We start from the raw sequence: 26,300 nt of genomic DNA on the forward strand, positions 1-26,300 counted from the left end.
TGACAAGTAACATGCTTTTCAGAGGTAGTCTGCCAACTAAAATACAAATGGGACTACACCCAGTCTTGTATATTCTCAGTATAGAAGGACTACAGAGGGTCATGGGGCAAGATAAATCAGCGTGATATATTAGGTCACACACCACATCCTATTAACTATGCTTGCCTGTAAGGAATAAGCATCCACTTTGCCTTTGTTGAGTTGCAGAATAAAACCATCACAGGTGACCAGATCCTTCTCCCACTGGCCCTAAATGCAAAACCACTTCTAGGGGCTTAAATTCTTCCCCCTTTTTTCCAACGTCATAAGAGAAACAGCTTCTGCCCATATTAAGAAGGCTGCTGTAAATTCAGATTCCCCTCAGAAATGGCATCTTCTGCCTTGAAATCACATTCCCCATGGTGGGGAAGGGGAACACTGCATGAATTCATGTGTTCAGAGTATCTGGAAAACCAGCAGAAGCTAATGCACAGGGCTTCTGACCAGGCAGCTGAGTATCTTTAAATCCCAGATATTTCTACAGATACATATCAGCAGAAGAGCATTCCCATACTAAATCTTCTTGAAAGCTGCAGATTTTCTACACATGTGCGGCACAGGGGTCTGATGCTTCCAGGAAGCAGATGGATGTGTTGCACATGCTCAAATCAACAGCCAGTCTCTTTACAGTAAGCACAGTGCTTCCTGGAATTGAAGAGTTTAATACGTACATGGTGCTCAGTTTATTCATGTAGAAATTGAAAGCCTTCAGGGAAATCCATCACAGAAACATGACAGCTAAAGCAAACTCTTGTACTAGAAGAAGTATCGGGGAATGACATCTGCTTTGTGTTGCTACCTGATGACAGGAAGATCCATCTCATTGGCATTGGGATTTGCAGACATTAATTTCTGCAGCACATCACATCGAATCTTTTCGGGGCCCATCAGCATTGAACAATAAAGCTATCTAAGGAAAGCTGAAAGAAAGCTATAAAGCTTTACAGTACTTAGGATGTCCCTACCGTTGTTTTAGAGAAGCTTTGCTGAATTCACTCTATAAAATCTCCCTGGACCTACTATTATATTCCTCAGATATTTGTTGGCTTTATAGAGTCAAGGAGACATAATTCAGGGCAAGTCCTATGCCAGTATTCAGAAAAGAGTGCGTTAATTATCGAGCTTTTTCTTGGCAGGAAGCTAGGCGATACAGAAGTTATTGCATGACTGTATCTTCAAAAGTACTCGAGGTTACCCCTAGTTCATCATGCTCTAGCACAAAGTGCTACTCACATGACTGCCTCACAAATTTCATTAATGCTAGAAAAGGATCACGACATACAGATTTGACAGGAATCATTTGGATTCAGGTGCTTCCCATTAATAATCCTTTTTTAAATTTATGCCAGCCTTATCTCCTCAGGAGAAACTTATCTGAAAAATCTCAGTATCTATTGCAAACATTAATCAATTCATTTCACAGAAAGTAAATGCAAAAAATCAAAATATGATTCAAATTCACTTAATGTGATGGATTTTTTATTATTATTATTAATTAGCTGGTTTTTATCTGTAATGCATTAGAGCTTTAGACAAGGCTTATTTGAACAACTTCGATTTTAAATTCAGTTTCTTGTGATGCATGGAAATGTCCAGCTTGTCCACTTGCATCCAAAAAAAGACAAGCTGAGGGATTAAGTGACTTGCCCAGGGACAGAGAGGAAACCTGAATCAAAGCGGAGAATTAAAAACAGATCTCCTACAGCCGTGGCAGGTTCCTGTCCAGAGGATCAGCTTTTCCTTATGTAACCACATCACCAGGCCACTGAGCATAGGGAAAGACATCATGACAGCACCAGAACAACAAAACATCTTTCTGCCTTGCCTTCCCCAATATAATTTTCTTACTTTTCTTCATGTGTATTAGACACATAGATGAATCCCAACTCAGCACAACACACAGCGAGTGCTAAATGAGAAGCAGTGGAGAGATGCCAGGCGTTTGGCTGCCCGGCCTTCAGCAGGCGAGTACATCAGCTGAGACTTCTGACTATTTGGATATGGTTTTATTTTATTTGAACAGCATCTGCTGCATGTAATATTTTAAGGCCAAGCTTCTCAATTATGGAAAGCTGAATAAACAACAAGTGAATTAAATCTGATACTCTTATCGTAGTCTCTAAGGATGCTTTTCCACATCGCTAAAACCCCACATGATTTGAGATAAACAAGGAAGGTTGGCAGGTGCCGGTCAGTAGAAGCTCCAGCCCACAGTGGTAGAGATGCTGGGGATGAGACTAGCAAACACTGGCAGAGTTCACATTAGCATCATCTACAACGGACATGGTTCCAGCTGACCATATTATTCTTCTGCTGTCATGATAATCTGATTTATCTGCATTACAAAACCCTAAAATTAATAGAAAGCAGAACCAGACAGGCACACAGATGTGTATCCTCCAATAATATATAAATTGACAAGCCAAAACACTCGAAATAGCAGAATCTCTATACCAAAAAAATGCTAGGCAAACCTTAGATTAAACTGTACTCATGCCACAGAATCAGCATGCTGGCAATTAAATGGCTTTCTGCTTGAAAAAGTAATTTGTAGTCTCATGCAATTAAATGTAAAACCATTAATATTTATATTCTATAATAATATTTATGCTGATAAAATTTTAAATCACCCACTGCCCAACAGTTTCAAAAACAAGCCAAGTCAAAAAATGCTCAGGCTAACCGCAGGTAGCCCAGCAAGTTTTACAAACTAATTAAAATAAATATGATTTAAGAGATGGAGCTTGACTAGCAAGCAAGGGTATTTTTTTTAATAATTGAAATCTTTGAATGCTTAATTTTTAAAATTGCTTCTAGCTGACTTAAATGACTATACTGCTGTGAAATCTGGCTCTTCAGAGGCCCTATGAAGAAAAGCTCAAGGCCAGAATTTCACTTGCTCGGAATGAATTAAGCACAGATTTTTCAAACTCTCTTCTCAGTGAGGAGGCTTGGGGTTTGCAAATGCATTTCCCACCCAACAGCTGCCACTTACAGCCAGGTTTTTACAAGGTTTTAATCTCCGACTTTCTGACCTTTCTAGAAAATCTGGTGCCAGCTGTAGGTGTTTCCTTTTGCTGTTGGACATTCAGACAGTAACACCTGAAGATGCCAGGCCTCCTGCATAGGGTCAGAGACATCCTCTGCCCAAAACATTTTATGGTCTTAACACCTGTCATTTCAGGCCACTCTTTGCAAAGAGATCTGCACGTGTTTGAAATTCTGCCTACACCAGACTTTCCCCTTTCATGTCTTCTATATCTGCTAAACACAACCAAGCTGTGATTCCTTTTCTTCTAAACCTCCTTTTGTGACATTTTCAATTTTCCATTCTTGTTTGTGCCTATCACACCTTCATAAATCGGTCACGTATTTGAGGAGAAAAATCTGAACTATATAGGCACTGCCTCACTATGCCTTTTCGTCTCCTTCCCGTGAATTTTAAAGTAATGGAAAATGAAAAGCTCTGACAGTAACCCACAAATACTGCCATTTGTGTGCACAGCTGTGAGCATATTTAAAGTAATGCTGAAAGGGCTCACATCTACCAAGTGCACACAAAGATGTGGCTGAGTGCCACTTGGTGCATGCAGAAGGGATGCTGACTTGGGAAGGCTGCTCAGGGCGCAGGTGGAGGGGAAAGGAGCAGCTGCCTGATGTCCTTTAGGTAACACCCCCCCAGTCACTCTGATTGCAATGAGTCATAATGCACATGCAAAATATACAAATCAAGGCTGTGATTAATAAGTGTGATAAATCTGTTGCACCAGAGGCCTGTATTCATTTGATGCATCCTTTTCCTAAAGGCTTCAGCTCATGATTTCAAACTGCCCGTTGTAGTCCCTTCCACAGAGGTTAAAAAGCTTTCCTTCCTCTTCTGAACGTTCCCAGCAAGCCTCACTGTGCAAAGCAGGTTCTGTCCACACACCACCACCCTTTCCCAGTGCAAAGTGGTGTTTAACCAAGCAGGAGCACTCCTCATGGGGATGGCAGTGACCGGCTGCCTCCCAGCGCTACACAGTGAGTCACCGAGTCTCTGGCAAGAGAGTCATAACTGGAGCAAGAGCACCATGACAAGTCATACCCACAACGGAACATCATCAGTTTTGACATTTTTGTCAAACAAACTTGTGAAAGTATAAATACATTTCTGGGTGTGCTGTCAGAACTCCACCTACGCGGGATCATCTGAGCTGGTCACAAACCCAGCTCCCCAGCGCCAGGAGTGGATGGTGAGTGTTCATCGGCAGCGATGAACGCTGTACCAAAATCCTGTGTAGGGCACAAGAATCAAGATGGAAGATTAACACAGCACAGGGATTGAAATTGAGCAAATAGATAGAGAGCACTCAAGGCTGAAGCTGCCAAAGGCTGACTCTCAGTGCTGCAACAACTGAAAGCCCGTGAGATGGCTCCACCAAGCCAGAGTTAACAGAAAATATAACTTATTAAGAAAAGCAATCATAAACACTAGTATAATATGTAACTGGTGACATTAATATATCAAGGGAGGTTTTTTTCTACGCTGAATTCAGGTTGTTTTATAACTCCCATCAATATACTTGATATGATTTCAGTGGATTTGGAACAATTCACTCTGAGAGTCTGACTTTGGGGAAACTGTAATAATCTCTGCAGTCCCGTCACCCAGTCAGGGCAAATAACAGTTTGCACTGATTTAACGCACCGTAACAATTCAAGTCAGTACACAGCAGCTGCTTATTTTATTATATGATTTGGGTAAAACATCAAGACATTTTCATTGAATTTGCTGAAGTTTCATCAGAGTGTGTTTTCACAGCCTCTGCGTGGGGATAGGAGGTACTATTTTGAAAGTCAATGCCACATATGTCTGTTGTCCTTGTGAGGTAGACAAGATTTAGAGTTTTTTCTACCATGCTTTCAAAAGCAGCATTGCACTGCTGTTATATTTTGTCCCTTCTTCTTGCATACAGTGCAAAATGCTGTTTTCTTAGGTATCTGTAGAAACAACTCAAATACCTATGAGTAGCCACTATACGGTCCCAAATGCCAATGCAGTTACAGTGAATGGATTATCACTGCTCTTTATACTCTGATTATTGGAATACTGAAGATGCTGATGTGATTCTCTCTTCATGAAGCCAATCTTACTACTGAGGCCATGGTCTTAATATTATGAATGGCTGATGAACCACGGAGGAAGCAAGGACTTTTACCCTCTTGCAAGCAAGGAAGTTTACCATCTTGCAATCCTCACATACAGACTGTCCATAAAAGCAGATCTTAGCTCCTCAGGAATTGCCAGAGAGTATAGCAATAAATTAAAGTTTGGGGGAACACATTCAATTTTTTGACTAAAGAAAGAGCAGAATGCTGTACTGCCAGAATTAGAAGCAAGTAAACTACACTGACCTAAGTTTATCCTCAACTATATCTCTGGAAGGTACCCAGCTTGCTACAGACCTACAATTCCCTAAGGACAGTTTGTCAAAAGGGATGCTGGGGATCATGAAGGGCTACACTACACACAGAACAGGCTGAGTATGAGGGTGTACTATAGAAAATTGCAAAATTATTCCCCTATTCAATTACAAATATCTTGTCTTTAGCAAAAGCATGATCAGACACAATATCAAACCTGCTGGATATTTATTTGCTATCTCTATAGAGTAGCAAAGTGACACAGTAGGGAGCACATAGTAGTGTCTACACTAGCTTCTAGTTAAAACATAGCTTCAACAGTGATGAACAAGACCGACCAGTTTAAAAGTGGGTCGGTTTAGAGTAAAGCAGTATGTGTAAGCCATTGTAATTATTTCTTCCAGCCAGCAACTTCATTGATTTGTTGTCTCCTCCAACCAACTAGCCTTTTAAGCCCTGTTGCAGGTTTGCAAGGCACACGGACTAACCTCTACCCAAATCAGACTTTGAAAATTGCCACCCTTTTTTTTTTTCTTAAGGACAAATATCTTGCATAAAAGTAAAAAAAATCTTCAATATTTCCATAAGCCTGAAAGGTCTTAAAAGAAAACTTACTTAGAAATAAGTCTGTTTTGATTTTTTTCTAAAAAATTTCAGAATTTTGCTTTGGAATTTGAGCTTTCTGCACAGATTATTTCACCCATGCTTTCTATCGTTGTTGTCATTTCGTTATTTCATGACATGCAGTGATAACACATAGTTTAACATGGTTGAAAGATTAATTTTAATAAAATGCATCGTCACAAATACATCTTACTCACTGAAACATTGCATCTTCTTCTAAAAATCTAAACATCACCTGCATTGAAACAGTCTGAAGCTTTATATTACAGTCAGTACACAGTAAGTCCATTTAGACGTGTGGGTCTTCTCTTGACACAAAAGATGGTGCTGAATTATCAAAAGATTGTTTGGGTTGTGGGAAACGTGTATTCCTATGTTTTTTAGATTCTTGCCAAACTGCTAAGAATGATTAATATTTTTTTCCCCTCTCTGTCAAGAGAGTGTATATTTTAAGCTACCACGATTGCTTTAAATATATGGCACAATTCCACAGTGATGCTCCCAGTGTCCCACTCAACAGCCTTGAACAGTTGTATAAAGATACTTGGTTCATAAAACTGAAGAATATATTGGCAGCAATATAAAGAATTACATATAGTATTTCTCCCCCAAATATTCAGTCATAAACCAGCTATGGCACCACCCACCTCTCAGATGAGGATGTCGCATGCCTTTCTAAAAGGTCACATCACTCACATAACTTTCTCTAGCCTGAGAAGGCAAACAAAACAGCTCTGCAAAGAGAGGTCTCCAACATCTGTCTATCAACTACTGGATATTCATAGTGAAACAGTGTGGTAACTGCCCACAGACACTGATCTCCAAATGTTCTCAGGTCATACAAAGGAACTGATATTCTGCCCACTCTCAAGGTGTTAGCTTTTATTCATATCAACCCACACTTGTGGCACCTCTGTGTTTTGGATATCCTCAGTGTAAAAGGCAAAAAGGAGTCCTGGTTCTTGCAGTTGGGCCCCACTTTATCTGAGAAATTCAACATCTGCAGATCTTCTGGATAATCTAAGCAGAGTTCGCCATTTATGATGGTAAAAGAGTGCTTTGCCATGATTTCAGGTTTCCCAAGAAAGTCTGAGGTGCCTTGAGCAGCAACAGCCCTTGAGTCCGCATGGTTGCTTTGACTGGTAGAAGGAAGGACTCCTCAAATTCAGGAGTTGTGGTTTGTTGGTTTTTTTCCCCAAAGCCTGTTTTTTCTTGTTACAGGAGGAAAAAGGAAAAGCAGAAAGATTTGATTCCACATGACTATCATGGAATTCACAGCCAGGCAGTTTGATCACAAAATTTGACTCAGCAGTGTTTTTCCTTATAAAGGAAGTGATTAAACAATTCAAGTATTCATTACTAACCAAGCATGATTTCCTTCTTTCTCTAGGCAGGTCATTTGTGTTTTCAAGAGCTGTTTCTGCACCTCGGCCTCTTCCTCCTCAAGGCTCTCATGTCTCAAGCACAAGAGACCTGGACAGGCAAGCAGAACCACAGCCTGCAGGGGAAGATAGACAAGAAGTAGCAACTTTCCAAGTGAGATTGGGAGAGGAATAACTGAGGTGAAGCAGTTCCTGCCAGCATACAGAAAGCGACAACCCCATGCATTTGTGTTCTTTACATTGTGTCAAGTGTAACCTTCAATTCATCCATTGTCTATAAAGCTCCAAAAAACCAATAAGCAAGGACTGATGTGAATAGACTGTCTCTGGGTGGAGTGGGCGATCAAAAAAAACAGGCTGCAGTTGCCAGTGCTGCTATAGAGGAGTAAAGGGTTGCTTCCACCTTCAGTATACTAGCTCTAGCTACAGCATCAGAAAGACAAGCAGAATCAAAGGCCAGACTGCTAATAACTCAGACGTTGCAGCCCTGCAATGAGGGCCAAAGTTATTTTCTGCAGGATTCAGCGGGGTGTCCTTGTTTGCCCTCCCTTGTAATTTTACATGTTCTCACTGAGTCAGCAGCAGGAAGCTAAAGGGACCAGGAGAGGTACAAATCTGATTTAGGCAGAAGCTCAGAGAGGACTTTTAGTTAAGTAAGTTTTTCCACTTTGTTAAAGTTTCTTCTTCAATACAAAGAGGAAAAAGGAAAAAAGGCTGTTTTTCTGATTCTTTTATCACTATCGCATAATAGCATTGGTGAACTTAGCATATATCCTAGTGTCTTGATTTCTTTTTATATAAGGCTGGGAAAGTCTCCAAGGCTTAAATAAAAATCTTACCTTGGCTCTCAAGCTTGGCAGGCTTTTACTTCTAATACACAGATCAGAGGGTTGTTTTTTGGCGCTCCTACCTGAAATAACTTATTCTCCAACATATGTTTCTATTAGTTATGAAAGCACTATATTCTTGTCACATAACTTTACGAAGTTGGGAATGTGCCTCAGGTAACAGCGTGGCATCTTTTTGTACAAACTTTCATATCATAAACAGTCCTTTTTGATACTATCACAGTCAGTAGCTAACTATAAGAGAAGGAAGCTAATGAGTCTCCTTTGCTTCTAGTGCCCGTTATAGCAGAACAGTCACAAAAGAACCTGCCCACACCAAAAGTCCTACCAGCCTGTTTCTCCCAGGCTGGCTTACAAGTCAATTCACTGCATACAACCCTTATGACTACAGTCAGGTCATTATCTTCTGAGTTTGCCACAATACCAAAGCTTCCATCAGTGCCTCTGAACCCCACCCTAAGGCAAATTCTGCTCCAAGCTCAGGGACTCTACTGTTGTCTGGATTCAATTTCCCTTTGTGTAGCTTTTCTCCACACCAGGATTTCATGTTTTTTTCTTTTCCTCTCGCTTTCTTGACTGCTGGAGGAATTGGGGTAGAAAGTCATACCGAGAAGATCATCTTTCAGATGCAACAACATAATTAATTCAGAAAGCAGCATCTTCCATCTTCTTGGGTATGATGTTCCGAGGTGCTGAGACTCTGGAAACCCCAGGACACCGCTCTTGGCCCAGATGAGGGCTGCATACATCAGCCTAAACTCTTTTGAAAACATGAACATTAACTTTGGTACCTTGGGGAGTACTAAGTTATTTTTAAAATCTAAGGATTTATACATGCAGAATCAGAGCATACAAACATCAACTACACTGATTTTATCTGTTCAATCTGATGAAGGGAGAGAGAAAAATGAGGTGGACTCCAGGGAAGGCAGTCCTGCAGCCAAGGCTGTATCAAGAGACACTAAGTGAGATGGAGGTCATCACGCCCTGACAAGAAAAGCCACCTCCATGGCAGTCCCTCATGTGCAATCTGGAGGTAGGGAAGGAGGTCACCACTTCTTGGGGCTATTTCTCCCCACTCCCCCGGCCCCTCCATGGGACAGAGCTTGGTTTTACAGGATGTGTTTTCCAGGAGACATTAGCCTGCCCCACAGTGCAGCTGAAACTATCTTTGCTCCTGTGAAACAGAAATGTGCCTGTTTCTCCGCAAATCTGAGTAACAATCCAGGGGGAGCCTGGACCTGCTCTCCCAGCACCAACCCTGCTCTTCCTGCAGACCCTGGGGGTTCTGACCACCAACTCTTTACAGGGCAAGAGGGCAAAAGCAAGATTCAGTAATTTAAAAACCAACCAAACAAAAAAAAGATGACTGTGAATACCAACTATAAATAGAGTGTCAAGTCCTGCTGTAAACTCACAATAGAGCTGAACTAAAAATAGCAATATGACAAGACGAAGCAGTGCAGCACTGGTGTTGATAGGAACAGCAATGTCAAGAGTATTAATATAGAAAAGAATAAGACTTTGCTACAGTAATTATCTACCTAACACAGAACAATGTGGAATAAATATAGAAACCTTATTGCCAAAAAGGCTCCTACTCCCACAGCAATGTTAAAAGAAGTTAAAAATCCCCCCGAAAATTAAACTATAGAAGGAAAAAACCACTCTTTTCCTTTTTTCTTAGATATAATGGCATTTTTCTGGTTTGCCTTTTATTATATGGCACATTCATTTTCTTAAGCGAGAGATCTGACCAGAATGGATCTAAGGCTGTGCATCTCCTGCATACTTGGTCAAAAGGTCTAGCAGCACAAGCAGGATTACTTGCTCACGTAATGCAATGAGACCCAACGATAAATTAAGAGACTGAACAAACACTGTAAGAGTCAGGAAAAAAAATAAACTCCAGTTTATTTTTTCCAGTTCCTGTTTATGCCAGCTGATTGCTGTATTCCTGGTATATAATTCTCACTGGCTGTATTCTACAGCAATCTGGGCACCTACGCTCAGAAGCGGGTCACAAATGAGTAAAGGCACACAAGTCTGTGCAAAACAGTTATTTCCCAGTGCAATATACTCATTCTGTAACAGAAGCAGTAACCAGAAGGCTCACGAATGCTTTCAGCATTGGAAGTGGGCAGCACTATCAGACCAAAGTTAAGTTCCTGGGGTACACATGGCTGGATTGCCTCCTTAGGCCAATGCAGCAAGGCAGCTGCCTTATTCCTGACAAGCACTCCTTCCTAAAAGCAAGCTCGAACTGAATAGAGTCTTCCTAGCATCCATAAATACAGCACAACATGCTCCCTACCAAACATTGCAATCTTGGTCAGCAGATACCGTGTGGGTTTTGGTTATTATAAATTCCTCTATAGAACAAAAAAAAGTATAGATATAGAATTTGTTTTAACTGCTCATTTAAAAATCATGTTGTTTTGGAATTTCACCAGTTATTTGGTGATTGCCTATATATTAGGAAATCTCAAAGATGAGTGGTTATTCTAAACTAATATCTAAAAAACTAGTATCTAAACTAATCAAGTTAAATATTGGAAAAGAATGAGGAAGGTTAACACAAGCAAATTTGACAAGGTAAGTATAAAGGCATATAATCTGAGGGAATCATGTTGATTCTTTTGCCAGATGTAGATAGTGACTATAGAAGTTTGCTACTCTTAAATTTGTATTTTATGCCATATATGATGACTTTGTCTTTTACCGTTCCTCTGTTCAATTACTTGATGTCACACAGCATTTCCATTGTTTTTTCCTTGAAGAACCAAAACACAATACAACATGAATTCCTTGCTCTGAAAGCTCAGGATCTCATGGAGACAAGTAAGCATGTACTTACGACCAGAGAGAGTTTCTTCCTTGTGTGATGACTCCAGTGAATTTTGTTAGCCTTCGAGCATCTACTTCAATCCACTGATATGGGTCATTTCTTCCTGCACACCAAGCACCATCATAAAAATCATTTTCATTAACACCTGCCTGAAGAGAAGGCAAAACTGTCTTCACAAATCAGAACCAAGAAACTGAAGGTCTTTCATAGGAAAAAGAAAAGAGCCCATGAAGTCATCATTCATTCCACTTACTCCTTTGGCTCCAGTTTAAGACCCCTGAGACTGTCATTCTCAATAGCTATAACGAGTGACCAAAATACTTTCTGACTCAAAGCGGGGAGGCGAATTCTGCAAAGTCCTTTTAAAAACTAAGCAGCATTACATAGAAATTTAAGTTAGAGCATAAAGAGAGCTTCAGTTCAGTCCACCTGTCTGTGCCTGTGGCCTGATACAGCCTTTATCCAGAACAAATTATCCACACAGTCTTCAGGGTTATGAAAGTCCTAAAAAGCCATCTCCAACCCATGTAAATAATGTTTAGTGCTGGAGCAATCTCCTTTCCCCTGGAAGCAGCAAAGGGGAGTGTAGGGCATATGGAAACAGCAATACCATTTCCCACCGATTTTCAATCCCAGAATTATTAATTTTTATCACTAGGGATATTCAAGCCTTAAGCAAATTAATATCAAAGGTTAAAAATTTAGGAATGCCCAGCTGCACTCCAACTTGTGTACCAATCTATATCCCAGTTTATGTTGGCAAGAACACCACAAACAGCCTTCTCAACATTTTCAAAGAAATAGCTGCAAGGTATTTTGAGCAAGCTGTATTCTAAATACATCTGAAACAGCATTTAAAGAAACATAGCATCTGAGGTCTTCAGATATTTATCTTATTACTAAAGCCCAGGAAATGTTTGGCACCAAGCTGGCTACTACCATAGAGAGCACAGAATATTTTCCGTATGGTCCTCTGAGGCTACATGTATTTTTATGATATTTCATCTGTGTTTAATGTGGATTTATCATTGCCATCCATGCAATTCCAAGAATGGATACCCTTAAATATTTCCCAAATATAAATTAAAAGTCTCCAAAACTATGTAGGTTTATATTAAAACTATGTAGGTTTATATTAAAGACAGATCTTAAAGCTCTAGTATACAGTTATTGTATGTTCAATGGTATATTTTCAGTTAGTGTGTGTATATACAAAACATAAATGAAGTACCCAAGAATACAACTGCCAGTTAAGTTTCCTGAATTATCCCTCAGCTCCCCACTGAGGGGTATTAGCAGATATTACAGCCATAGCTGGGTTACAGTGGCAGAGACTGACAGGTCTGTCTACCTCCATTTTTAGACAGTTTCTACCAGAAGGGCATTGGGTAGGTCTAACTCCCAAAGAAAGGATGCAGTTATTAATCTCTTTTCCCAATGCGAGTCTGGTGCCATCTGAAGGAAGTGCTGCAAAGCAATTTAATTTATTCCTAAATTTAATTCCCAAAACTTCCTGTTTTCTCAGGTATTCAACTCTGAGATAGGGCATCTTAAAAGTTACTTGTTTTCCTGCATCTACTAAATTTACATTAGACCACCTACTTCTATGTACTAACTCTGATATTTTAAAGTGAAGTTTGTATAAAAGTCAAAGTACAAGATATAGAGAAAAACTCTATTAACAATGGAAGATAAATTCTTCAAGGAGAAGTGAACAATGGGAAAACATGAGAATATAAATATGATCACTGACCTGAGTTATACCCTTTTTCAAGAAAAGGTCTCAATGTATTTTAAAATAAGATGGAATTTGAAGTAGCCTTAGGGTTTAAAACCAATGCTTGCCAGGAAGCATTAAGATCTGCAGAGCACCTTGAACCAGCATCGTGCTAATCCCCTTCACACTGATGAAATTCCACCAGTTTCTGCAGACCAAGTACCCATATCTGTCATTGCTTCAGCTGGGATCCTTGGTCCTTATTCAGACTGAGGATGTTGTCCATTAGTGTGACCCTCATCAGGGTGTAAACCTCTCCTCTACGTTGCAGTGAGAAAAGGGAAGCAGAGGAGAGAAAAAAGAGCTTATTTGCAAAATACCCCTAAATTACATACTCAAGCCTCCATGGTCTCAACTGGACTTCAACAAAGCTAAGCATGTGTTTAAGTTGTATATCAAACACGGGGAGTCTAAAGGATGTGCTTACAGTTACGTACAGCTTAAAGTACTATGGTCTTAAATAGCGGCAGAGAGAGCATAAAAGAAAAAAGAAGCTGCGGTGCTACTTCTTCCTGCTCTCTTATTTCCTGCCATCAGCTTCTCTGAAGCTAAAAGAATATTTTTACTAGGTAAAAAGAAGCAGGTGTCTGTGTCTAACTATCACAGAGTACTACTTGGAAAAAAAAGAAGAGTTTAATCAATGAGAAGATTTATTAGAAATATTTCCAAAGGAAAGGAATTCCAATAAAATTGTGTTGAAACATTTCTTTTCAAGCTTCAAGTCTGTATTTTTTCTTGAGGTGCTTGAGGTTTTGGATTTGCCCTATGGCCACCTTCAAAATATTGTTTCTATAAAACCCCCTTATAAACTCAATCAAATATTTAGTAGTTAAAATTGCTATTAGATTTCTTTGGAAAAATTTTCATTCCTGAAAGACGAGAACAATTATCACCAAATATTCAATCAAAGAATATAGATCAAGATACCTTTTCCTCAGTAAGATGTTTACTTGAATTTAAAAATTGTATATTGAATTAACGGAGATAATGGATTCAAGTTATGACATACATAAGCTTTAAGCTATGCATTTTAAACATTTACATTATCTTCATAAGTAGGAAAGTGAAGGAGCTAATGAAAACTGGAGGTAAGGACTAGGTCTCAAGCAAACCCTTTTGTCCTTCACTGAATTTTCAAGAACAACTCAAAGTCCAACCCAGCTTATATTTCACTTGCAGCCAAATGCAAAAACATTTCTCGATATGCAGTGTCTTATGAAAAAATACCTTTTTGATATAGGAAAAGGGACTTTTTTCTGTCACTCCTGAATAAGTTATCTATAAATGTGAATTTTTAAAATTGTAATTCAAATAAAACAAATCAACTATTTATTATGTACCCAGAAGATAAGATGAAGGGAAATCAAAAGGTTACGATTCCTTTACAAATGATATGACTTCTGAATTTAATTCATGTTTCTTTTCTGAGTTAGACATGTGCAAGACAGAACGCTCACATCATCACTGTTCCAAAAGCCTTATTCTATAATGAGGAGAAAGATATTACTGCCTAAATGTATTCAAATGAAGAAAGAAATTTCAGTCTTCTGCCACAAGTCAGCTAGAGCAGCAATAAAAATATACCTAATATCAAACCCCTTCTGCTTAAAATCTTCATTCTCAGCAGGGTGATCACAAACATTATTTTACCATAGGAAGTTTGGGAGGTAAAAAACAAAAAAGCATTACTCATCACAGGTATTTATAACAACCACTGCCAGTAGAGAACAGAAGAATTGAAGCACACAGGCTGAAAGTAGAACTTCAATAATTTTGTCTTTTGCTTGTGTTTTGACAATGGAGCTTTTCAAAAGGAACTAGTGAAACAAAAAACTAAAAAGACAAAAAGCAATACATCCTGCTTATTTGCAAACACGATTGCATTACTTGATTAATCTTCAACGTTGTCTGGATTTCTCCAACTAGGAAAATGAGGACGGGGAAGAAACATAATTTGACTAATTATTTCAGGTTTTAACCACTGCTAATTATTGCACAAGTGACAAATACTAATGACTTTTATCCCTGAAGGCAGAGCGCCTCACTGAATATTATTTTATGCTGTGATTTTTCCTGATGATGTTAAATTACTACTAGTTGTGCCACTATTACGGTTGCAGGCTAGATCTCCAATATACTGGGCTCTACAACCCAAGTAGCATTGCTCCTGCCCTCAAGAGATCTCAGCTTAACCACCACATCCAAATAGGACTGGGGGCAAAATCAGGTCCCATATAGTGCAAGGTCACAAGAGAAGCAGATCCTAGAAGGTCTTATCCAGTCCTGCTAAGCCTGTTCTTCAGAATAAAGCATAGGCTGCCTGATTAGTTTAATATGCTTTAAATAATCTGAACAGAAAAAAATAACCCTCAGAAGCCTTTGAAAAACTTCATTATTCTGTGAATTCCCTGTGAATAGAGGTAGTGCCAGTTACCTGGGGTGAGCCCTAAGCTTCTTGGCTGACTTCACATCAGATGATGGGGTTGATCAGAGAGCGGATTTTGTCTTATTTCAGGGAGGAACACAATAGTCACATGAATATTGCAATGGCACTGCGGTGGTACCCAGACCATGCCACAAAGGCAGCAGCCCACAAAATTGCTCATCACCATACATTTAGCATAGTGCTCTTGTGAAACTTGAGCGGCACATCAGCCTCTCAGAATCTCTCCCACTTGGGCCAAGTGTTTTTCTTCACATACAGTACTAAACAGCATGAAAACACAGCTGCTTAAATACAGTACCTTTTGCCTTTCCCCAGCACACTGCAACCTGCGCTTTTGAGCGGCAAACAGAAAGCACCATGGACCTCATTATCCATCTAACACACCAGTCCCCTGTAGTACCTATTCTTGGTTATAAGTATATATCTTTTAAATACTACTGAAATTCAGAAGTCCTAATGCAAAGTAAAATTAAGCACTGAAACCCAAGTGACAGGGAAGAGATCTGCAAATTCTAAGTGGCTTTGAAAAATTTTAAAGTGCCATTAATTTTAAGTTAATCCCAAGGGAAGCAGTATCTAAAGAAATATAAATGCAAGCCCATACTTTTAACACTGCCAGTCATAGTGGTAACTCTAAGTGGTCAAGGGTTTAAGGAATTACTCTATCTATAGTATACAGATAAGCTTCCAGTAAGGGTAAAAGCCTTTGATTCGAGGATTGCTAGAAATCTTTATTAGGGGTAAAGATGTAGCAGAGAAAAAGGGCTACATAACAAGAAGAGTAAACCAGAGAAGTCACTTTGCTATAAACCAGGTGTTGTTGGATTATTTGTATATGAGCCTCCCACAGTCCTGGGATCAGGTAAGTCCCTATACCAGAAAAGAGTAAAAACAGCTTTTGGGTAATAAGGAGAATCAATCCATGTAGAATTCATACAGCTCAGGAAAACGACAACACGAAAGTCTGTATCAAGCAGAAGCATGACATCATGAAGTCTTTGTTCACAGCAAAAAAAAAGGCACCATCTTTTGAACAAAGAAGAATAAAACCCCAATTTGCACAAGACGGAAGGTCCTTTCATCCGAGACTCTGCACAGCACTCCAGGGAGGGTACAACAGCCCCCACGCTGCAGAGGTGGGGACCTTATTCTCACAATAAATGCAAAGGAAGCCACTGCCACAGAACCGGCAGAAGCATTATGGTTATAACCAGCAGGGCCCAGGCATGGCTGCTACCCAGCAGGTGAAGGTGGGATGGGAGAAGTGCAGGCCCCGAGGTCCTAGGGGACAGAACACCAAAAGAAACACGCTTGGTCTAATCCAAGCCCCAGGAGCTTTCAGGAAGGAAAAGCTGAGTGGCACCTCACTTCTGCTTGCTTCCCAGCAAGAGACTGTCCCCTTGGCTTTTGCTGGAGGGTCTGAATTATATTTAGGGGAAACATCATCCATAGGTAAGACTCTTACACTTCTCTATTTATTTTAATGCAGTGTTACTGGTGATGGCAGGACACCAGACTAGATAGACTCCTGGTCTAAACCAGTATGGTCATTCTTATGTTTAAATAAATTGAACTTTAACACCAGCATGAAAAATGAGGAACCACAACCAACAAAGAATTCCAAGGTTTGCATGACAGTCCTTGGTCTTATGCCACTATATAAACAAAACTGTAATAAAATAGTAAACATTCTTATAGAACCCATCTAAATATCACCTGCATACCATTTTTGTTCATGAGGGTTTTTTTTTTTCCTAGCAGACAATATGAAGTAAAGAAGTAAGCCACCTCACTCAGATCTCAAAAGGAATTAACTACGAAGGCTGCAGGTGAGACCTCACATTGCACCCAACCCGTTGTACCTGCACACTGGATTGGAAAGGAAGAGCCTGTTCCCACCTCCATGCTGCCTGAGGGCTCTGCCACTCACCTCTAGCTGGCTCTGTTGATCATGTGGCTGCATAGCAAAGTTGTTTACTGAACTTTTGGACCAAAATCAATTCATTTAAACAAACAATGAAAAAAAAAGTTGTTTCTTCCCCCCCCCCCAAGAAGCTCAGAGAGCTGTTTATACAGAGGTACTAGAAGAAACTGAAGCAAAGAGGGACAGCTGCACCGTGGGATTTTAACCAAGAGTGGTCCCTCCTTCCAGCAGCTGCCCACCATTACACTGCAGCGGGCACCATGTGAAACTGCACTGCTGATTAGAGATCATCCTTCCTAGTCCCAGTCTTAGTTCATTAACTAGCAAACCCCTTCAGCTGAAAAAAAAAAAAAAATCCAATGGAGGGTCTAATAATGAAAGGTAACTACTAAATGAAATAAACTTTAGAGATATTTTACTGTTGGCTTGTTGCTAGTATCCTGTTTATGACTTTGAGTTTTAAATGTTGTACTTTATTACACAAAAGTAACATTTTTACACTGGAAAAGATTGTAATTCAGAAAGCAGCACTAATGAAGTGGAAAACAGAAACAAAAGAAATGGGAAAATAGAATTTGGTCCTGCAAAGCACCTAAGCACATCTTTAGTATTAAATAATAGAAGCTAAAGCAGATTGTATGCTAGTGATTTCTGAATTGAAACATTTTTTCGTAGCATAATCATTGCCTCTGAAAAGCTGCCTTAGGGCAGGTGCTTCACTTAAAACCACACCTGCAATTAACCATTGTCATTAACTACAGGCAAACAACGAAAAAGCAGCTTGCTGTGTGAGCTTCCTTCCAGGCTGATTGTTAAGGGAGCTGAGATGATTTCCCGCAGCTTGGAAGGGAGCAGTTCTGGGCTGCCTCCACCTTTGCTTTACTCAGAGAGGTGTTTGGATTTGCACCCTCAGCACACTAAGTTTGGAGTTTTTTTTAACTGAGGCCCACAAATCTAAAGGTTATCCATCAACCTTATTCACTTCTATAATTCCAGTGTTTCCCCTTCATTTAAATTACATGAGCTGACAAAGTAGTCAGAACCAATAACCATCCATTGGTTCTCTTTATACAACAGTACAACCTTAAGCCATTCTCCTACTTAGGAGAAAAATTGATGTTACCTGAATATTAAGCCTTCCTCTGTGGGCCCCAAGGCCATACCGCTTTGCTGTAGAGGCATGGAGCTGGAAGTCAGTAATTTTTAATGTCTCTAGACCAAGTGGAGGACAATCTATAAAACAAAAGATTGATTAAAATTTAATTAAAAAAAAAACAACAACAAAACAAACAAGTAGTCAAAGTTTCTGGATTCACTTGTGCCAAACTGGCTGGGGTCCTCAGCTGCTATAAATGAGCACAGCACCACTGAAGTCAATGACAAATGGCAGCTCTCATAAAATCAATGAAGCAATGCTGATTTACACCAGCTCAGGATCTGGCTTTTTGAGGGTCTCAGTTATTACTGCTTGCTCTATGCTTCAGTTTTTTGTGGATATGCAGTCTTTCCTGTCAAGTGCTTTTCTGTACAAAATGTCAGTTAAAGGGCCTTTTATTTTTCTCTCTTTTGGCATTTTCTTTTTCATCTCTTGTTTTGATTCCCCCTCCCTGCCCTCCATTCATTCCAAGCTACTGTATGAAGTTATGTTTTTAATTAAAATCTGTTCTGGAAACTTCAATCACAGTCCCTCATGTTGCACAATATCATCTGTTACAGAGGTCTGAGAGGCCGGACAGCTGAGCTCTGCAGAGGTAATGACTAAGCACAGAGGGCAATTTTGAAACAAGTGGCCATCTCTCTAAGCTCCAAATTGTGCAAAGCCTTGAAGAAAGAAAAGCAGATGCCATTACTTTAGCTGCTAGCCAGCAATGCAGCAAACTAGAGCCTGGAGCTCTGGCTTTGGAAGATAAGATGTTGGAAAGAGTCTACTTCATGATTATCAGAAAAATATTCTGCTCTAAAATGACCCCAGCCACTACAGTATTTAAGTCCCTCACAATGCTTAGCATATTTAGCCTCAAAATACCATGGTGAGGTGGGGAAGACCCACTCTCGGTGTTTCACAGGAGGTGAACAAAAGCACAGAGAGATACTTTGGGAGCACCTAAACTGTACAGCAGAGCACAATTTAGAGACCCCGAAGTCAGTGCCAGCTGGAATTGGAAAGTCTGCATGGGGCAGAGGTGGAAAGCAGTGTCATACTTATTATTTAGATCAGGTACTTGTTAGGTTAGACTAGGTTTTGCACTGCCATGGCCGTGTAACTTCTGGGTTTGGATAGAGGACAGATTTTTTCTGCAGTTGAGTGTGGGAGGTTTGCTGTAACTTGCACAATGGGCTCTGACAGAGACAGGAGCCGAGCACCAGTCATAGAGCCCAGGCCACATTTCCAATCCCCAGGCCGCCCCTCCAGTCCCCAAACCATCCCTCCTCACCGCCTGCCTGACAGCTGGGATTGCAATCTCCCTTGTGCCACAGTTGCTGGACAATTGTCAAAGAAAGAGCTCACTCCCATGCTCCACACCTGTATCCCACTTACATATATATTTTTAATCACTCACCAAAATGTCACCAAAATGTACGTGAGAATCTCATCCTGATCATGTCTAGCTTTCAGATGTAGTTTTGCATTACTATGCACAAACTGGCAAAACATATGAGATTTCCTATGCTCCTCCGTAGCGCATAACAACCTAAAATCCCTCAGGGAAAACGTTACGTGCTGTCAATTCACGCTAGTATTTCTGTGTTCATCCTTAGGAAAGTTCTCGCACAAATCCAGGGCCAAATGTCTCCATCAGAAGCAGTAAAGACAAATGCTAAATATTACTGTATTTTCTAAAGTACCAACAGTGATCTTAGTCTTACACAAGAGACAAAATGTAGACAGTTCCTCATTTTGAAGAGCTTTCAATCTGATTATCCAAACAGAGAAGAGACAGGATGTATAAGGAAAGCCAGAGGAAGGAATAGCTCAGAGGATTTTTGTTTCATTGGCTGATTGTTTTAATTGCATTTCCTTATAGGGTGTTTCATCTTTCATCGTACTCTGACTGGAAGAAGTCTCAGGCTCTGACAGATCTCTACTGGCAGTAAATAATGTAGCTGGGAACTGCCTGCCTTTCTTTAACAAATTCAGTCCTCAAGACAGGTTTGGAAATCAGTCTCGTGGTGTAATCCTGCAAACTCTTGTGTACTTTGGTGTATTTTGCTCTATGAACAGTCTCACCATTCCCAGGCACTCAAAAGCCACCCAGAAGTACCTGTGGTCTGAGCTGGAAATAAAAGCAAGCTGTTTTTACATACTCAGTTCATAAAATATCATAGAATCATAGAATCATAGAATCATTAAGGTTGGAAAAGACCTCTAAGATCATCGAGTCCAACCATCAACCCAACACCACCAGGCCCACTAAACCATGTCCCTAAGTGCCTCATCTACACATCTTTTAAATACCTCCAGGGATGGTGACTCAACCACTTCCCTGGGCAGCCTGTTCCAATGTTTAACCACTCTTTCAGTAAAGAAATTTTTCCTCATGTCCATATCATTTAATTCAATATTTTTACTGCACCTAACAAGGCTAAGGGGCAATCTACAGGTACTGCTAGGAGTTAATAAAAAAGTAGAAAATTTCCCACAAAGAGAACAGCCAGCTCCATCAGCAACAGACCCACTGAAGCTTAGTCTCTTCCAGATCTCTTCACAGCCCGTTCTCTGCTACCGAACAGGAGCAAAGACTTACGGAGCTACCCCGGGGGCAGTCAGCACATCGCTGCTCTGCAGGACACACAGCCACGCAATCTGCAGTCCCCTTCCTCACCATTGCTCTCTTCTGTACAGAGACCTATTTTCATGAAACCTGTAGGAAATGCGCTATTTTTGAGCCTGGCAGCTGCCTGGCAGACCTGGCTGAAGTTACCTGGAGTGACATACACCTGCCAGTGTATGTATGAGAAGTGGATTTGGTTTTATTCAGGCTGAAATGTTACTAATTTACTATAAAACTGCAATATTCTTGGGTTGCCTGTGGATTTCAGGGACGGTTTCTTAGACTGCAAGGTGGGTATTTACAGGCTGAAAAAATTGCCTGCATGTATTTGTGTGTATTATCTCTGTTTCTAGAGAAACTGAAGCCTAATAATAGACTCAAAAATGTTCATATAGATCTCAGTTAAACACGCCTGACTGCTCTTTATTTTTCAAGGATGAATTATTTGTATTGTCTGTGAATGCATCAGATTAACAGGCCAATATTATGAAATGCTCAATTTAACAGGAGTTTTCAATGAAAGCAAGATTAGGCTCTAAGAGCAGGCAGGAACTATCTATGATATGCAGTATAGATACCTTTGATGAAAACTGTGCAATAGGTTGTTAACAATACGCTGTCCTTTCTCAATGTGCTCAAGCCTTACGATATGTCAAGTGAAATCATTAGGATCTTTACCATCAATTCAATAGTATCCAGGAATTTATTTTTTACTGTTATTTATATAAATTAGTAGGAGAACACCTAACTTGCTTTCTCTGGAAGTGAACTAGACTTTAAGCTGTGACTTCATTAACTTACCAAATCACATAAAGAGTATTTTTCTTTTAACTTGGTAAGAAAAATCAAGTATTTTGCTCCAATACTTGACTGAAAATTAATGAAAAGCATTCCTTTCACAGTTGGCCGCTCTTTCTCCAGTGACCATCCCAAACTGGGAACAGAACAGCAGGATGCTCCATAAAAGACCATTGACCTTTAGATGTTTCCATCTGTGCAGCTCTGCACGGGGATGATATTCTTGGAGTCACCAAGCCTATTGTTTGCAGTAGCTTTGATGTATGGAATTTGTGCTGTTTTCCACAAGAGAAGACCTTTGATTTTGCTTTTAAATGAAATTATGTCTTCTATTTATAGCCATAATATTTGACTATTAACACTTTAGGAATATTAATTTTTTCCACATGCATATGAATTCCAGCACCAATAAAGGGATGAAAAGAGGAGCATATTAGACCAAAACATCAATCTGTAATGTACAGAGATGGTGGGGGAAAATTTTTCAGTATGGCCTCATCTGATTAACTCCAGGTTACTCATTATAATACAACACAATCCAATTAAAGTTGCCATTTCACTACTGAAAAAAACATAAATCCTGAGTCATACTGTGAATTTAATTTTAGATAAATTATTTTGTTGGTGCGTGTCCCCTCTGCTTCTTAAAGCTACTAGAGATAACCAGGACAACCTATTTTTGACAAACATACAGGAAAAGAAACTGATTTATGTTTTTCATAAAGATTGTACTTTTTAAAGTATTGCTATAATGTATTTTATTTAACTTTGAGAAATCTTCCATATAACAATGAAAATTGCCACACAAACAATAAGACTGTCTTAATGATTTTGTATTCTCCAAGCTAGTTTGAAAAACACTTGCAGAAGCTACAGAAATTTGATAGCATGAATCATCAGAGCAGTTCATACCTTATAGATTCAACCGGAAATGACCTAGTTATTTGGTCATTTCTTTAACTGGTTGAAAAAGTAATAATTGTAAAATACAGGAAATTCAACTATGGCTTTGAAAGACATTTAAATCCACATACTATGTACATAACAACTTACTAACAAAATGCAGCTAAAGTATTTGTGTTTTAGAGCGACCAAAAAGCAAGCATTAAGATTGCAGGTGTAGGGAAGAGGCTGAGTTATGGACATTTCTGTCTTCCTGGCCCATATCCAGCCATGATTTTGTGTGTCATCTGCAACCATGAATAGGTATTCACTTTAGAAACAAGCCATTAATAAGATGTCTGGATCAAATTAATTAATTCCAAGACCTAAAAAGAAATGGGGCTTGGATTCAGACTTAATAACATTTGTATCTTGAATAGTGTTCTTGTGAGGTTTCCATTTTGAAATAGCTTTCCTATTAGCTATGTTAAATGGCTATATATCAGTACCCACTATTTTCAATTATGCTTCTGCTAGCCAGACAGATGATTGTATCCCAGCTAGGCATTTCTGATCCTTCGACACTGTTAGCAATCGCCTGACCCTTGAAGTCGGGGGGGGGGGAACACTTGAGAATTACTTCAGTCACAACCTCATCTCTTGAAATCGGAACTTACCACTTACAATTTAGGGCTTGCCTATACTGAGAGCACTACCCGAAGGAGCTACTGAGCTCCCTTCTCAAGCCAACATCAACTCAACTCGCAACCTCAGCATGGCTCCGTGCAAGGATATTAGCCCAGGTTTTGAAAGCAGTTTCAGCCTCATGATGGCTGTGGCCTACTGATGCAGCATCTTCCACTGAAACTCTGGTCAAAAAAACCACCTTCTGCAGAGTCAGCTTGGTTGTCCTTACACCTGCAGTATAATTATAGCTGCTCTGCTGCAACGTTAGCTGTTCTTTATGATAAAACTGTATTAGCAGGCGTTCTTAGAAACATATTAATTCCGTAAGTAGAAGATATATGTATGAGCAGGGCAAGGAAAACGCTTCTGTTCATCTTTATTGCCTATATTATTCATTTATTTTATTTTCTTCTGGTCTAAATAAAGATTGTCTTTATAGCTTTTGTATCTAATAAGGATGCATTTAGGAAATCATGCTGTACTGTTCTTTCGGAGGCATAGCAGACAAATTATTGTTTTATTTAAAGAATATTTTCCATCAATTTAGGAATATGTTCAGCTTTTCGAAGGGAAAGAAAAAAGAAGCATCATGTTTCCTTTTCACGTATATTTTTAAAAGCCATACCTATAATCCTTTTCAACTCCCGCAAGTCTGTGCTTGTCTAGCTCCTCGTGCACAGTGATACTCAGATCTAGAAATGGGGAAATATCAGCCTTGTGCAGTCTGACGGTCTGCTTGACATTTGGAGGCAGAATGTACTCTATTTATTTTTTATGATTCTAAATGTGTTTTAGCTCCAGGAGCTTCGTCATTTTTAAATACTTAAGAATCCCCTTGCATTTCAAAATATTTGTTTGGGGAGAAGGGATGTTACACTACAGAGATACAGCAGTTCAGAGAAGACGGGAGGAGGTCAAGGCAGTGCTGACGGTGAGTTAACACAGAATTTTATCCATGCAAAGAACGGGTTTAGTGCCAGGATTTTTTGTTGTTGCTGTTGGGATCTGTAGCTTTGCATTTGGGGCTTGAGCTTGCACCACCAAAGTCAACAGAAGAACATCACTATGATAAATATGAAGACCTCATCACCCTCCCAGTGTAACTATTTCTTTAAGTTGAGCATTTTCCATCAAAACATACATTGCCAGTATGATTTTCAGTAATGCAGCACATCCCAAGTTATCACTGCATTCAGCAGCAACAACGGACACTGAAGTATCTTTAAAAATTATGCTGGTCAGTTTAGAGGATCAAAACCACGTTGCACATCTTGGCCTTATTGTGGCCAGAGTATGCCCAAGTAGGGGGATGACAGTGGCCAGCAGGCACCTACAGCAATGGAGATGATCTGTCATCTCTGGGAAAGGAAGCAGGTATGGTGCCAGCATCATATGCTCTAGGATGCTATTTCTATTTCTAGTAACAACCTATCACTGTAATTAATACCAGTTTCTTCTTTCTGTAAACCCATTTGCCTATCAGACATGGATATAGACTCGTCCCTTCTCTGGACACCTTGCTTGTCTGGGGACTCAACACATATCTTGCCGACACAATATGGTCGGGTATCTCTCGGCACAATCCCATGTAATAAGACAGATTTAGTTTTAGGTTTTGATTCCCTGTTTCTTTTTCTGGGCTATCCCAGGGTAGATGCAGAATTTAGGCCTTGTTTAAGCAAAACACTTAAACATATAGTTAATGAAGAAGATGCAAATCTGTGAAGCTACTGATATAGATAAGTTAAGCACACAATTAGGTATGTATTTTGGGGGATGAAAACTTTAACACTTATTATACTATTCATACTATTCTTAGATCTTTATGGTCTTGGACAAAAATTCTTAATGAGGTCAATATAATAATTTTACCCTAACAGCTAACTTCAGAGCTTCTCCTATGAAAAGTGTGGTTGATAATTCATCTTTCAATAGCAGAAACTTTTAATGGAAACTCTGGCCATCTAATTCTTGTGTCTCAAGTAATACTTAGGTCACAGGTATGCAAAGTATTTTAATACTGCAATGCACCTGAAAGGTGAAATAAGAGTAAAAGCACATTTCTGCTGACCTGCTACTTGCTGAAAATATCTTTTGATTGCTTTTCTGTGAGGCACAGCCCTTGTGGGGGCTGAATTAAACAGAACAAGTTTCTCCATTTTGTAAATAATTTGTTATATTTACAGTCTTAGGACATTTGTGGGGGGAACGCGGTCTAGCTAAATTTTGCTGTTTTGACAATGTGATCGTGGAAGTGTGAAATTTCCGCAGATGTTTATGAGTCACATTCTATACTTGGTATGGCCCAGCTTTTCCCTGGAAACGGGTCCATGCGTTTCAGTCTGAGCCGCTTTCTGACTTTGTTCACATCCAAAGTGTTGCTAGCAATACATACTAGTTTCTTTTCTGGCCAGAATTCAGGCCACCAGCCCCCATGCACCCCAGATTAATTGAAGCAGTACAGGCAGATGAAGGTTCTTCAAGCACACACAGTGTGCTTTTATTTGCTTTTTCTTATAAACCCATTCCCTGGGCACTAAAAGAACAAAGCAAGCAATGTCCACTTACAACAAATCCCCTATATAGAAGTTAAAATACTGAATTACAGTCCCAGATCAAAGATCAAGTAAAGCGTTAAATAGATGCCAAAATTTTCTATCCTAAGATAACATTAATTGTTCTCTAATGTTGCATCAAAGCTGTATATTTTTCTAGGACAAGCAACAAATACTGCACGGGTGTTTAAGACATCGGGGACTTCTCTCGGAAGGAAAAGGCAATATTTATCACAGCACTGCAGCATACATTTATCCTCACAGTTGCTGTTGAAGATTAAAAAAAAAAAAACCAAAAAAAATTTTGGTTAGAA

The 26,300-nt window shown here is 39.6% G+C and overlaps 1 protein-coding gene across 1 annotated transcript in view; it reads right to left on the reverse strand.

The window, feature by feature from the left end:
• Window positions 1-26,300, reverse strand: part of CPXM2 (carboxypeptidase X, M14 family member 2) — a 77,852-nt gene that overhangs the window by 31,505 nt on the left and 20,047 nt on the right. Inside the window, 2 exon segments of the mRNA XM_009277944.1 lie at window positions 11,154-11,293; window positions 18,415-18,524. Of these exon segments, the coding sequence (XP_009276219.1) occupies window positions 11,154-11,293; window positions 18,415-18,524 (250 nt within the window).

This window comes from Aptenodytes forsteri, unplaced genomic scaffold (assembly GCF_000699145.1).
Source record: "Aptenodytes forsteri isolate BGI_AS27 unplaced genomic scaffold, ASM69914v1 Scaffold15, whole genome shotgun sequence".
Classification (NCBI taxonomy): Eukaryota; Metazoa; Chordata; class Aves; order Sphenisciformes; family Spheniscidae; genus Aptenodytes; species Aptenodytes forsteri.